This window comes from Carcharodon carcharias, chromosome 1 (assembly GCF_017639515.1).
Source record: "Carcharodon carcharias isolate sCarCar2 chromosome 1, sCarCar2.pri, whole genome shotgun sequence".
In the NCBI taxonomy this organism is placed as follows: domain Eukaryota; kingdom Metazoa; phylum Chordata; class Chondrichthyes; order Lamniformes; family Lamnidae; genus Carcharodon; species Carcharodon carcharias.
The window spans coordinates 12682018-12697840 of record NC_054467.1 but is presented as its reverse complement, the minus strand read 5'-3'; the positions used below and the strand labels follow the sequence as shown (position 1 = coordinate 12697840).

The window sequence follows — 15823 nt, the reverse complement described above, 5'->3', positions numbered from 1 at the left end:
TGTTCTATGATTCTTTCTTGGACAAATATCAGCATTCATTCACTGTTGCTGGGTCAAAATCCTGGAACTAATATCATCATAGGAGCACCATCACCACACAGACGGCAGGGCACCGCAATTTTCACAAGACAACTAGCTATGGGCAATCAAAGCAGCATCACAGGTGCATTATCAAATAAAATATGACACTGTGTCACATAAGGGAAGATATCAGTGTAGATGACCAAGAACTTGGCCAGAGAAATGGGTCTTATGAAACGTTTTAATAGAGGTGTGCGAGATAGAGAGACAGAGGCCTAGGGAGGGAATACCGGAGCTTAGGGCCTTGAAGCTGAAGGCATGGCCGGCAATGGTGGAGTGATTAAAATCAAGGATGCACAAGAGGCCAGAATTGGAGGTGCACAGTCATCATGTAGGGTATTAGGGCTCGGGGAGGCAATGGCTTAAAAGGTTTGGCTCTTGTCTGTCCCAAAGTGAGAGACACAGTAAGGTCTCCGCTGTGCTCATAGCGCTTTTATTTAAATAAACCATTCCAATGAGGTTATTCACTAAGTTGCACTCAAAAGAACATCCCTTTTCCACTTGGCAACACTCATATCAGCCCTGAAATGTTCAGTCAGAGCCTCAAAGCAGCACAGTATTTAATCTCTCAGCTTAACTCTCAGGAGGAGGAGGCCAGTACTTAGGGGAAAAACCTCCCCTTGCGTTTATCAGCAAATTTTCCATTTCCAGTGGATGGTGGATCCACAGAAATGGCCTTTGCCCCACTCAACAGCTGAGGAACAGTCGTGAGAGGTTGCTCACAGAGAACGAAGGAAGACAGTTCATCCAGTGAGCGGCTGAACCAGGTAATGAGAGGAATCCTCGGGATGTATCTGTGCTGGTCTCGTGAAGCGGTGGTACGGATTTTCCAAGTGACCACAGTGTCCGTGGGTCCTGGATGAAGAAGTGTCTGCCAACATACCCAATCCTCACAACTATCCAATGCCACACTCTGGGAGCACGGAATCATAGTGGTTATGGCCAAGTTCAAAACTGATCCATCCCATCAGACTGAATTCAATACATCTGATAGGTTCATAGAATCTTACAGCATCGAAGGAGGCTATTCACCCACTGTGCCTGTTCCATGTCTTTGAAAGAGCCATCCAATTAGTCACACGCCCATGTTCCTTCCCACAGCCCTGCAAATGTTTCCTTTTCGAGTATTTACCAAATCCCTTTTGAAAGTTACTATTGAATCTGTTTCCACCGCCCTTTCAGACAGCGCATTCCAGATCATAACAATTCACTGTGTAAAAATAATACTCCTCATCTCCTCTGCGCCTACTGACTCGTCTGCCAGTGGAAGCACTTTCTCCCCATTTGGTCTATCAAAACCATTTATGATTTTGAACACTTCTAGCAAATCTCCTCTTGACCTTCTCTGCTTCGAATGAGAACAATGTAGGAGGAAAGATCCGTTCTGACCAGTTCTACTGGCACCAGCTCGACTGGAATTCCCTGCAGTCTCTCCACTGAACGGAAGCCCCTCATCTCTGATACCATTACAGCAAATCTGCAGCTGTCTACAAGGTATTAAGGGATATGGAGAAATAGTGGTAGGTGCAGATCAGCCAAAATGAACTGAATGGTGGAATAGGCTTGATGGGCTGAATTTCCTACACCTGATCCAATGAATTGCATGGAGTAGAATTTAATGGGTGGCAGAGTGGGAGTTGGCAGGGAACAAATCCCCAGTCCCAGCAGCGCCACCAGGAGCAGTGGCCACCGCTGGGACTACAAGCAGTCCCACGAGTCAGTCTTGGAGCCGGATGGAGGTAATGCATTTGGGGAGTGAGGGGTAATGTGGAGGGGACTTGGGGGAGTGAGTGAGGCACTGGTAGCAAGGGGGGAGATGGGGCTAGGGAGCTTGATAAAGAAGCCAAGGGGCAGGGAGCACCTATGGGGGCAGACCTTGTAGCGGGGAAGTAGTGGCGGGGGGATAAGGGGGTGTGTCCCAATCGGGAAAGAGGGTCTATGAAAGAGGGCTCCCCCTCCCAAGACCCGAGCAGGCTAACCTGCTGGACTTGCCCCTCTTGCCCCTGAATTCCTCCTGCTGGCCTCAAAATTGAGGCTGGGCAGGAAGCGACTTTTCAAGTGGCCATTAATCAGGGATATCAGGATATCATCACCAGCTTGGGAACAGTGGCAGAATGTGGTGCAAGGTCACATAGAGAGAGAGGCGGGGGAGTTGGGGTGCCCCAAATGAAGGTACCTTCTCTCCAGCTTTTTAAAATCTAAAATTAGAAAAGGCCAGGTAACGAATGTGGAGTGTTGCCCAGAGAGGAAGCTTCCTCCAGGCAGCTGCCCTGTGGAGGCTTGGAGGCCAAGTTGAAAATCCCAGTCAGCCTCCAGCAATAGGCTGCTTCCAGGAAAGTTGACTGGGGGACAGGATGGAGTCGGTGAACTGACAGGCCAATTGGTGGTTCAAAATTCAGTCCCCACTCACCTCCATGCCCAACCCTAATCACTATACAGGACACATTGCAGAGCACTGACAACATAAAAAACAATTACAGTTGTATCAGGAAACTTCTACGCCTCAAGGGATGGCAACTGGGAATTCAAACTTCTCATAGCGTAAAGCATGCTTCAACAAAAATTTTTGGATAAATTTAAAGAAAGACTTGTTATTTATCTAACGACTTTTACAACCACGGGATGTTCCAAGTGTTTTACAGCCAATAAGGTGCTTTATGAAGTCGTCACTGTTGCAGTTTAGGGAAACCAGCAGCCAATTTATGCAGAGAAAGCTTCCACGAACATCAGTGAAATAAATGACCAGATAATCTGCTTTAGTCATGTTGGGCGAGGGGTAAATACTGGCCGGGACAGCGGGGAGAACTCTCCTGTGCTTCTTCAAATTGGGATCTTTCACATCCACGCAGCAGGGCAGACGGGGCTCCCTGCTTAATGTCTCTCCAAAAAGATTGCAACTCCAGTAGCACTGTGGGCCTTTCTCACTCCTGCACTGGAGTGTCAGCCTGCATTACAAACTGGAGCTTAAACCCACATCTTACTGCCCTGGAGGCAAAGGGAAGAGGGTAGATCAGGGTATTGGTTAGTCAAAATATCTCAGGAATCCGAGCAACATCTGAAAACCTTACCACATCAAAGAATCATATTAATATAGGGGCTGCATTACTGATGAGAAGCTAGTGATTACTGGGAGTGATTAACAAGGAGGCAGGTTGTGAGCATCGCTGGCTAGGCCAGCATTTATTGCGCGTCCCTAACTGCCCTTGAGAAGGTGGCAGTGAGCTGCCTTCTTGAACTGCTGCAATCCATGTGGTGTAGGTACACCCACAGAGTTGTCAGGGAGGGAATGATCCCCTCTGCCATGACTCCTATAAGCTACACCTCTCTTTAAATTCACAGAGACTCCATTAACACAAGACAGGACAAACACTTGGACATCTCTGAAACTTAACTTTTTAGCAGTTGGGTTGTGGGAACATAGGAAATCGGAGTAGGAGGAGGCCATTTGGCCCATCGAATCTGCTCTGCCATTCAAACAGATCACGGCTGATCACCTACCTCTATGCCATTTTTTCCTACTCTCCCCATTTCTCTTGACGTCATTAGTATCCAGAAATCTATTAATTTCTGTTTTGAACATGCTCAATAATTGAGCTTCCAAAGCCCTTAGGGGTAGAGAATTCAAAAGACTCAACAACCTCTGAGTGAAGAAATTCCTCCTCATCTCTGTCTTAAATGGCCTGCCCCTTATCCTGAAACTGTGTCCCCTGATTCTAGACTCTCCAGCCAGGGGAAAACGCCCTATCCACATCCACCCTGTCACTCCCTGCAAAAAATCTGTAAGTTTCAATGAGTAAGTTACAGTGAGTTGTCATTCTTATTTGTATGGTTCATTCTCAGGATGTGCATACCAAGCAAGGCTGGAGTCTATCCAACAAGTGGGCAATACTGGCAACATCCCAATTATTGCCCATCTCCCTCAGTGCCTTGAGGACAGTAAAGGTCAACTGTGCAGTGTGGCACTGCAGCCCATGAGTCCAAGTGAAGAGTGGCAGATTCCCTTCCCTTAAGGAGACTTGGTGAATCAGCTGGAACCCCACAAACCAGCAGTTTTCACAGTTATTTATCTGGTTCTCACCCACAAATCACCAGATTTAATTTATTTAACTTGCCAGGGTTGGGCCACATGGCTGTTGGATCAGGCAGGGTGACGTGTTGGAGGTTGGGGGGGGGGGTCACGTGACAAAAACCTAACAAATCTGACAAGAGTCAGAGGGATGGGTCACCAGTAAACACCCGGGCAGTGCCGCCCGGGCCTCCTCCTGTAGTGAGCAGCTCCAAGAAACCGGATTTTTCATTGCAGCAATGGCGTTCCAACAACACGTTTCACACAGGCTAGTCAGAATGTGTCAGAGCGAGCAGTCAAGCGAGTGGGCCTCAAAACGTTGGGTGGAGCCCATTGTAAGCTCCACCTCACAGGACAGCCGGGAGATAAGAATTTAAGAAATAGGAGTTGGAGTAGGCCATTCAGCCCTTCGAGGCTGTTTTGCCATTTAAGAAGATCCTAGCTGATCTTCCACCTCAACAACATCTTCCCACACTATCCCTATATTCCATAATTGCACAATTCCCTTCGGGTGAAGAAATTACTCCTTGTCTCACTCCTAAATGGCCCACCTCCTACTCAGAGGCTGTGATACCCGCTGGGATTCTGTTGGGCCGATGAAGGCCTCGTTCCACCGGTTAGTTCTGTGGAGGGAGGCCCGACAGAAACAAGCGCCCTTCAGGTACTTAGGTGGCCGCTTTTGGGCCTTTCCCGTGATTGAGATCCCTGGCAGTGGACGTCACGCCCACTGACAACTGTTGGCCAATCCTCATGCCACCCACGCCAGCAGGAGTGGTGGCTGCCGGGGGCACTACACCCGCCACAGGCCCAGGATCATTACGCGATCCCAATCCAAAGGCGAGTGATGGTGGGATGGGAATTGCGGGGTGGGGTCTTGGGGATCGGTCAGAGGTGAGTCGGGGGCAAGGGCAGAGGGTGGCTTTCAGCGGGACGCCCCTTCCCAACGGCGCGCCCATCGATTGGGCTGAGTGCTTGATCACAAGCGACCTCCCCCAGGAGGCCGCTGTCACAGCCAACAGCCTGGGCGGTCTTCCTGAGACACAGAAAAGCCGTGTGGCCCCATTTAATACCTGAGCCACCGCTAAATTGCAGCTCAGGAATAATGGGATGTCAGTTGGCTCATTAATGAGCCTAATTTTCATGTTGCCGCCGCACGCAGCTAAGTATCCCACGTCGGCCCCTTCCGCCCTCTGACTCAATCGGGGGAGGTTTACCCACCACTGATAGAGAGACGTCAGGACCTCTCCAGCGATGAATGTGAAGTATGAAATGTGAAGTGATTCATTATGGTAGGAAAAACATAGCGAGGCAATATAAAATGAAGGGTGCAACTCTAAAGGGGGCGCAAGAGCAGAGGGACCTGGGCGTATATGTGCAATAATTCATCAAAGGTGGCAGGGCAGGTTGAAAGCATGGTTAATAAAGTATGCAGTACCCTGGGCTTTGAGGCATAGAGTACAAGAGCAAGAGGGTTATGTTGAACTTGTATAAATCACTAGTTTGGCCTCTACTGGAGTATTGATCTAGTTCTGGGCACTGCACTTCAGGAGAGATGTGAAGGCAGTAGAGAGAATGCAGAAAAATTCACGAGAATTGTTCCAGGGACCTGGAACTTCAGTTATGAAGATAGATTGGAGAAGTTGGGACTGTTTTCCTTCAAGAAAAGAGGGTTGAGAGGAGATTTGATAGAGGTGTTCAAAATCATGAGGCATCTAGACAGGGTATATAGGGAGAAACTGTTCCTACTCGTGAAAGGATCGAGAACGAGGGGGCACAGATTTAAAGTAATTCCGTAAAATAAGCAAAAGCGATATGAGGATAAACCTCTCCACGCAGCGAGCGGCCAGGGTCTGGAATATACTGTCCTGACAGTGTGGGCAGCTTCAACTGAAGCATTCGAAAGGGATTTAGACCATTATCTGAAAAGGAAGAGCGAGCAGGGTGATGGGGAGAAGGCAGGGGAACGGTACGAGGTGAATTTCTCAATTGGAGAGCCAGTGCAGACATGATGGGCCGAATGGCCTCCTTCTGTACCCATAACAATTCTGTGATTTTGTGTGACGAAGTGTGCTCTGCTGCCACTTTTCCTGTTATGACAGGCTGCAGTAAATCCAGCCCGCTCTGTTCTAGAATCCATGCCAGGGGATCCCTGGATCTCCTCTGTCATCTGCCTGCTTCTTCATCCATTAGGGACTGATCTGACTGTAGGCTGCAATACTGCATATGCTTGAGTGCGGGGGTGGTAGAGGAATGAAATCTAAAAAAAAAGATTTCACTTTCAAAGCCAGGGCCCTGGCGCCTGGTTTCGATTTGAGTGAGTTTCCAGGAAGCCTGCTCACAAAGGGAAAACTCAGCCCAAATACTTTCCTCCAACCGTCATTCTCAGTTTGAGTTCAGCAGTGAATGGTTTGGGAGACTTTTCTGAGTGAAGGATGGGAGATTGAAGGGGAAGGGGCACACACACGGGTTTAGCCACACAGACAGCTGTGGCACAACCCCGCGCGCCCCCCCACCCCCACCCCCCGACAATGCCCAATGCCCTCCCTCTCCCAACACCCACACCTCCCCCCCACCCCTCCCCCACCACCCTTCCTGCTGCTTGTAAGAATGTATTTAGCCTAGAGGGAAAGCCAGCTACGCTGGCATTGAGGCCTTGAGCTGCACCCTGCGGCTGGGGGGTCAAGATCCCGGCATTGGCATCAAATGGGGGCCCTGGCCTGGCATTGCTTGGGGAGCAACAGCCCGGCGTAGATTTTGGCGGGGGTGGGCCAATTAGCTGCCGGGGTCTCGAAGACGAGAGGGCCGGTCGGAGGCCCCTTCCCGCATGGAAGGAGTTGCAGCCTTGCCTTGGCAGGCGAGGGACAGGACGCGAGAGAGGGCACATTCATCTTGAGACGCCAACTCAGCACCTTCGATGGTTTGAAATAAACGGTCACAGCTGCCAGGCCACCCGTTGTGGAGGGGGGGGGCGGGGGAGGGGGGGTGGTGGTGGAGCCCCTGTGACCAGGTCAGCAGGGAAGGCCTCAAATCCAGCCTGGGGCCTGGGGATGCTGGCTCCCCCTGGGCTGTAACCAGGAGCTCGTCTCCAGGCAGCTGCCATGATCCCGTGCCTGCAGGATGTCTGCAATGGCCTCTAACTGTTGTTTTTTTTAAGTTACCTCAACGAGCCCCTGCTGCTTGCTGGGCAGGTATCCCTTCCGCACCCAGTCCGGCTTTCCCAAAATTGGCTGAGGGTCGGGGTGCCGATGAACCAGCATGCCCGCCCGGCGGCGTCAAGGTATGTGCCCGCCTCAGGTGCCGCTCCCATTGGCCTCCAAAAACCCTGCCCCCTATCTCTCATACTTCCAACGTCCGTTAAAAATGACCGGCTTCCGACACCCGTGAAAATTGAGGTCCAGAAAAGGCTCAGGAATGCCTCTCGCCTCCCAAATTTCCAAAGGTCCCATTTCCGGGACCCCAGGGACCACTTCCAGTTTTTTGATCTCTTTGTATTTGCAGCTAAACTGGGTCCCATCGTGGGCGCTGAAAGGCTGTCAGCAACAGGGCCACGCTGACCCCCCCTCTGCCTCCTTATACCTGGCGTTAACAGGGCAATACCCATAGCTATAGAGCCCGGTGAATGCTGCCGGCGTTTTGTAAGCGGCTGGCTGCATTCAGCCCCTCATGACCAGTTCTGCATTCCCGGCTGACTTGTACCACATCCCCATATCCATCAGTACCCTCACCTACCAAAGATCATTCAATGTCAGTCTCGGAAGCTCCATCTGATTCCAACGTTCACAGATTTAGGAGTAGGATGAAGAAAATAAGTCCCTTTTTACTCTTACAAGATTGCTATTCCTGGCATCAGCCAGCAGTATAGCTGCCATCTCGTCTCCTTTCCTCTCCGATATTGTACAAAGAACAGAACATCCTACAGAATTACAGTTCCGGGGCTCGTCAACATCCCTCTGACCCCTTGACAACAAACCATCCCTGTGCCAGGCTAGGCTGTGAGTCTGTGAGCCTGTGCGGGCTATTCGAGCTTGTAGTGCATCACATCTGAGCCTGATCCAGCTCTCAACTAAAGCCCACAAGCTGCCAATATCCACAGAAGGAAGACTGAGCAGTGATCTGATAGATAGCTAGGGGTTGGAGGAAGAGAGAAAAAAAAACGTCCTCAGCCCACCTGTCGAGATTGGCTAAATCAGCGGGGAAACAGGACTGAATCTTGGACCTCTTGCACTGTGCCCGTATCCTAAACCGCACCAAGTCCCATTCACCCACCAACCCCGTGCTTGCTGATCCTACACTCCTGGTCCAACAGTGCCTCAGTTTTAAAATACTCATCCCCGTTTGCAAACCCCTCCAACTCCCCACTCCTTTCCTACCTCTGTAACCTTCTCCAGCCCTACAATCATCTGGCAGTTCCAGTTTTGGCCTCTTGAGTATCCTCGGTTTTAATCACACTCCCATTGGCTGTGCCTTCAGCTGCCGAGGCTCCAAGCTCTGGAATACCATCCCTAAACCTTTCCGCTTCTCTACCTCTCTCTCTCTCTCTCTCTCTTTTCCTTTCAGACACATCTGGAAACCCAACTTTCTGATGAAGCTTTTGGACGTCTGCCCTAATATTTCATTGTTAGACTTGGTGTCAAACTTTGTATAATAACGCCCTTGTGAAGTGCCTTGGGAAAGCTTGGAGCATTTTAAGGTGCAAGTTTTTTTTGAAGCACTGGTTTCCTTAGCTCACAGAGATACCTTTGTTTTACAGGAGCGCTAAATAACCCAGTTTCTGTGCTGTCTTTTGCTGCAAACACCCTTTGAAGCAGCTGCAACAGTTAATGAAGATCGAAGCGTTTACCCAGTGCTGGCTGAGCAAACCAGGAGTAAAGGACCAAGACATTGGAGGGGAAAACGTACAGCAATTTGGCGAGCGCCCCTACACAGTATCAAGTCTGTAACACAAAGGGCAGCCTGTACTCACGCAGACAGTGATTGCTCCTGCTCCCATTTTCCAGGAAATGCATCCAAAGTTAACTTGATGAACTGAAGGCAGAGAAAACCCATGCGGCAGGACGAAGAGGAGTCAGGGAGCCAGGCCGAGCGCACAGATGAGTTGCAATGTTGGTACTGCCAGCTCTCCGCACTCCTCGGAACCCTGCAGAACTTTGGAAGAGGTGTTGAAATCCTTTCCCTTGGTCTGCTTGTTAACAGCAGCAGCCTGTATCCAAACGCACACAAACACACACAGAGCTAGAATTTCTGCTCCTGAGTGGAAATTTGATCCACAGTTGCTGGCAGCCTGACATCAGGTCACGTGATCAGGCCAGTTTCTTTCTCCCCCTTCACAAAAAAGTCTTGCACTGCTCCAGCAGAGAGTATAAAGACAGCCTGAAACGCTGAGCCTGAGGGGCACACTTAACACTACCTCCACAGCCCCGCTGATTTGCCAATGGCTGCAGTCATGCATCAATGACAAGGCAAAAGGTGCATCAGCGGCCTCACAGGATCACAGCAGAGTCAGCCCCTCGAGCCTGCTCGGCCCATTCAATTAAATTGTGGCTGATCTCTCAACTCCAAGGGATCCCGAAACCTTGAAACTCTGGCAGAACAAAAAGAAACACTCCCTGGATTCCGCATAATTGGTAATGTTCGTCATCCAAGTGAGATCGGAATTTCTAACCAGGCCACTGCCCCAAACAATACCCTCTGGAAGCCCTGGAAAGGACACACAATCCTGGGGGCTGAGAGCGGAAAGGGTGAGCACAGACGACCCTGTAGACTGAGGACAGACTATTCTGTAGACTGAGGACAGACTGCCCTGTAGACTGACGACACAATACCCTGTAGACTGAGGACAGACGACCCTGTAGACTGAGGACAGACTATTCCATAGACTGAGGAGAGACTACCTTGTAGACTAAGGACAGACTATCCTGTAGACTGAGGACAGACTACCCTGTAGACTGAGGACAGACTATCCTGCAGACTGAAGACAGACTACACTGAAGACTGAGGACAGACTATTCTGCAGACTGAGGACAGACAACGCTGAAGCCTCAGGACAAACGACCCTGTAGACTGAGGACAGACTACCCTGAAGACTGAGGACAGACTACCCTGTGCACTGAGGACAGACTAGCCAGTAGACTGAGGACAAACTACCCTGAAGACTGAACACAGACTACCCTGCAGACTGAGGACAGACTACCCTGCAGACTGAGGACAGACTACCCTGTAGACTGAGGACAGACTACCCTGAAGACTGAGGACAGACTACCCTGTAGACCGAGGACAGACTACCCTGTAGACTGAGGACAGACTACCCTGAAGACTGAGGACAGACTACCCTGCAGACTGAGGACAGACTACCCTGTAGACTGAGGACAGACAACCCTGTAGACTGAGGACAGATGAACCTGAAGACTGAGGATAGAATTTCTGTAGACTGAGGACAGACTATCCGGTAGACTGAGGACAGACTACCTTGAAGACTGGGGACAAACTATTCTGTAGTCTGAGGACAGACTATTTTTCAGTCTGAAGACAGACTATTCTGTAGACTGAGGACAAGCTACACTGTAGACTGAAGACAGACTTCCCCTGAGACTGAGGGCAGACTATTCTGTAGACAGAGGACAGACCAACTTGTAGACTGAGGACAGATTATCCTGTACACTGAGGACAGACTGCCCTGAAGACTGAGGACAGACTACCCTGAAGACTGAGGACAGACTACACTGTGCACTGAGCACAGACTAGCCGGGAGACTGAGGACCGACTATTCTGTAGACAGAGCACAGACTATTCTGTAGACTGAGCACAGACTGCCCTGAAGACCGAGGACAGACTACCCTGTAGACTGCGAACGGACTACCCTGTAGACTGAGGACAGACTACTCTGTAGATTGAGGACAAACTATTCTGTAGACTGATGACAGACAACCCTGTAGACTGAGGGCAGACTACCCTGTAGACTGAGGAAAGACTGCCCTATAGACTGAGGACAGACTACCCTGTAGACAGAGGCAGACTGCCCTTAGACTGAGGACAGACAGCCCTGTAGACTGAGGAGAGACTACACTGTAGACTGAGGACAGACAAGCCTGTAGACTGAGGACAGACTACCCTGTAGAGGACAGACTACCCTGAAGACTGAGGACAGACTACGCGGTAGACTGAGGGCAGACTATTCTGTAGACAGAGGACAGACTACCCTGTAGACTGAGGATAGACTACCCTGTAGACTGAGTACAGACTATTCTGTAGACTGAGGACAGACTACCCTGAAGACTGAGGACAGACTACCCTGTAGACTAAGGATAGACCCTGCAGTCTGAGGATAGACTAACCTGCAGACTGAGGATAGACCCTGTAGACTAAGGACAGACTATCCTGTAGTCTGAGGAAAGACTGCTCTGTAGACTGAGGACAAACTACCCTGTAGACTGAGGACAGACTACCCTGTAGACTGAGGACAGACTACCCTGTGCACTGAGGACAGACTACCCTGTAGACTGAGGGCAGACTATTCTGTAGACAGAGGGCAGACTATCCAGTAGACTGAGGACAGACGACACTGAAAACTAAGGACAGACTACGCTGTAGACTGAAGGCAGACTATTCTGTAGACAGAGGACAGACTACCCAGTGCCCTGAGGACAGACTACCCTGTAGACTGAGGACAGACTACCCTACAGACTGAGGACAGACTACGCTGTAGACTGAGGGCAGACTATTCTGTAGACTGAGGACAGACTACCCTGTAGACTGAGGACAGGCAATTCTGTAGACTGAGGACAGACTACCCTGTAGACTGAGGATAGAGTACCCTGTAGACTGAGGACAGACTATTCTCTAGACTGAGGACAGACTACCCTGAAGACTGAGGACAGACTACCCTGTAGACTAAGGATAGACCCTGTAGTCTGAGGATAGAAAAACCTGCAGACTGACGATAGACCCTGTAGACTAAGGAGAGACATGCCTGTAGTCTGAGGAAAGACTACTCTGTAGATTGAGGACAGACTATTCTGTAGACTGAGGACAGACTACCCTGTAGACTGAGGGCAGACGATCCTGTAGACTAAGTACAGACTATCCTGTAGATTGAGGACAAACCACCCTGTGCACTGACGACAGACAACCTTGAAGACTGAGGACAGACTATTCTGTAGTCTGAAGACACACTATTCTGTAGACTGAGGACAAGCTACATTGTAGATTGAAGACAGACTTCCCCTTAGACTGAGGGCAGACTATTCTGTAAACAGAGGACAGACCAACTTGTAGACTGAGGACAGATTATCCTGTACACTGAAGACAGACTGCCCTGAAGACTGAGGACAGACTACCCTGAAGACTGAGGACAGACTACACTGTGCACTGAGGACAGACTAGCCGGGACACTGAGGACAGACTATTCTGTAGACTGAGCACAGACTGCCCTGAAGACTGAGGACACACTACCCTGTAGACTGCAGACGGACTACCCTGTAGACTGAGGACAGACTACTCTGTAGATTGAGGACAGACTATTCTGTAGACTGATGACAGACAACCCTGTAGACTGAGGGCAGACTACCCTGTAGACGGAGGACAGACAACTCTGTAGACTGAGGACAGACTACCCTGTAGACAGAGCACAGACTACCCTGTAGACTGAGGACAGACTGCCCTGTAGACTGAGGACAGACTACCCTGTTGACAGAGGACAGACTGCCCTTAGACTGAGGACAGACTGCCCTGTAGATTGAGGACAGATGACCCCGTAGAATAAGGACAGAATACCCTATAGACTGAGGGCAGTCAATCCTGCAGACTAAGTACAGACTATCCTGTAGACTGAGGACAAACTACCCTGAAGACAGAGCACAGACTACCCCGTAGACTGAGGACAGACTGCCCTGTAGACTGAGGACAGACTACCCTGCAGACAGAGGACAGACTGCCCTTAGACTGAGGACAGACTGCCCTGTAGACTGAGGAGAGACAACCCTGTAGACTGAGGACAGACAAGCCTGTAGACAGAGGACAGACTACCCTGCAGACAGAGGACAGACTACCCTGTGCACTGAGGACAGACTACCCTGTAGACCGAGGACAGACAACCCGGTAGACTGAGGACAGACTATTCTGTGGACTGTGGACAGACTATTCTGAAAACTGAGGACAGACTGCACTGAAGACCTAGGACAGACTACCCTGTGGACTGCGGACGGACTACCCTGCAGACTGAGGACAGACTACTCTGTAGATTGAGGACAGACTAGACTGTAGACTGATGACAGACAACCCTGTAGACTGAGGGCAGACTACCCTGTAGACTGAGGACAGACTGTCCTGCAGACTGAGGACAGACTACCCTGTAGACAGAGGACAGACTGCCCTGTAGACTGAGGACATACTGCCCGGTAGACTGAGGACAGTCTACCCGGTAGACTGAGCACAGACAATCCTGTAGATGAGGACAGACTACCCTGTAAACAGAGGACAGACTGTCCTGAAGACTGAGGACAGACTACCCTGTAGACCGAGGACAGACAAGCCTGTAGACTGAGGAAAGACTACCCTGTAGACAGAGGACAGACTGTCCTGAAGACTGAGGACAGACTATTCTGTAGTCTGAGGACACACCATTTTGTAGTCTGAAGATAGACTATTCCGTAGACAGAGGACAAGCTACACTGTAGACTGAAGACAGACTTCCCCTTAGACAGAGGGCAGACTATTCTGTAGACAGAGGACAGACCAACTTGTAGACTGAGGACAGATTATCCTGTACACTGAGGACTGACTGCCCTGAAGACTGAGGACAGACTACCCTGAAGACTGAGGACAGACTACCCTGTGCAAAGAGGACAGACTACCCTTAGACTGAGGGCAGACTACCCCGTAGTCTGAGGACATACTACCCTGAAGACAAAGGACAGACTACCCTGTGCACTGAGGACAGATTACCCTGTAGACTGAGGACAGACAACGCTGAAGACTGAGGACAGACTACGCTGTAGATTGAGGACAGACTATTCTGTAGACTGATGACAGACTGCCCTGTAGACTGAGGACAGACTACCCTGTAGACAGAGGACAGACTGCCCTTAGACTGAGGACAGACTGCCCTGTAGACTGAGGAGAGACAACCCTGTAGACTGAGGACAGACAAGCCTGTAGACAGAGGACAGACTACCCTGCAGACAGAGGACAGACTACCCTGTGCACTGAGGACAGACTACCCTGTAGACCGAGGACAGACAACCCGGTAGACTGAGGACAGACTATTCTGTGGACTGTGGACAGACTATTCTGAAAACTGAGGACAGACTGCACTGAAGACTGAGGACAGACTACCCTGTGGACTGCGGACGGACTACCCTGCAGACTGAGGACAGACTACTCTGTAGATTGAGGACAGACTAGACTGTAGACTGATGACAGACAACCCTGTAGACTGAGGGCAGACTACCCTGTAGACTGAGGACAGACTGTCCTGCAGACTGAGGACAGACTACCCTGTAGACAGAGGACAGACTGCCCTGTAGACTGAGGAAATACTGCCCGGTAGACTGAGGACAGTCTACCTGGTAGACTGAGCACAGACAATCCTGTAGACTGAGGACAGACTACCCTGTAAACAGAGGACAGACTATCCTGAAGACTGAGGACAGACTACCCTGTAGACCGAGGACAGACAAGCCTGTAGACTGAGGACAGACTACCCTGTAGACAGAGGACAGACTGTCCTGAAGACTGAGGACAGACTACCCTGTGCAAAGAGGACAGACTACCCTGTAGACTGAGGACAGACTACCCTGTAGACTGAGGACAGACTACCCTGAAGACTGAGGACAGACTACCTTGTGCAAAGAGGACAGACTACCCAGTAGACTGAGGACAGACAACCCCATAGTCTGAGGACATACTACCCTGAAGACAAAGGACAGACTACCCTGTGCACTGAGGACAGATTACCCTGTAGACTGAGGACAGACTACCCTGTAGACTAAGGATAGACCCTGCAGTCTGAGGATAGACTAACCTGCAGACTGACGATAGACCCTGTAGACTAAGGACAGACTATCCTGTAGTCTGAGGAAAGACTACTCTGTAGACTGAGGACAGACTACCCTGTGGAATGAGCGCAGACTATTCTGTAGACTGAGGACAGACAACCCTGTAGACTGAGGGCAGACTATTCTGTAGACAGAGGACAGACTACCCTGTAGACTGAGGACAGATTATCCTGTAGACTGAGGACAGACTGCCCTGTAGACTGAGGAAGGACTGCACTGTAGACTGAGCACAGACTAATCTGTAGACTGAGGACAGACAGCCCTGTGCACTGAGGACAGACTATCCTGTAGATTGGGGATAGACTACCCTGTAGACTGAGGACAGACCCTGTAGCATGATGATAGTCTAACCTGCAGACTGACGATAGACCCTGTAGACTAAGGACAGACAAGACTGTAGTCTGAGGAAAGACTACTCTGTAGACTGAGGACAGACTATCCTGTAGACTGAGGACAGATGACCCTGTAGACTGAGGACAGACTACCCTGTAGACTGAGGGCAGTCAATCCTGTAGACTAAGTACAGGCTATCCTGTAGACTGAGGACAAACTACCCTGAAGACTGAGGACAGACTACCCTGTAGAATGAGGGCAGACTATTCTGTAGACTGAAGACAGACTATTC

The 15823-nt window shown here is 50.3% G+C and overlaps 1 protein-coding gene across 4 annotated transcripts in view; it reads right to left on the bottom strand.

The window, feature by feature from the left end:
* The window catches only part of fam13a (family with sequence similarity 13 member A), a 228579-nt gene extending 218892 nt beyond the window's left edge, over positions 1 to 9687 (bottom strand). For all 4 annotated transcript variants that reach the window (XM_041216175.1, XM_041216348.1, XM_041216260.1 and 1 more), the window contains exon 1: positions 9111 to 9687. In XM_041216175.1, the coding sequence (XP_041072109.1) occupies positions 9111 to 9137 (27 nt within the window). In that variant the 5' untranslated portion in view covers positions 9138 to 9687. The remainder of the gene's footprint in view (positions 1 to 9110) is intronic.
* Positions 9688 to 15823: the final 6136 nt, after the last annotated feature.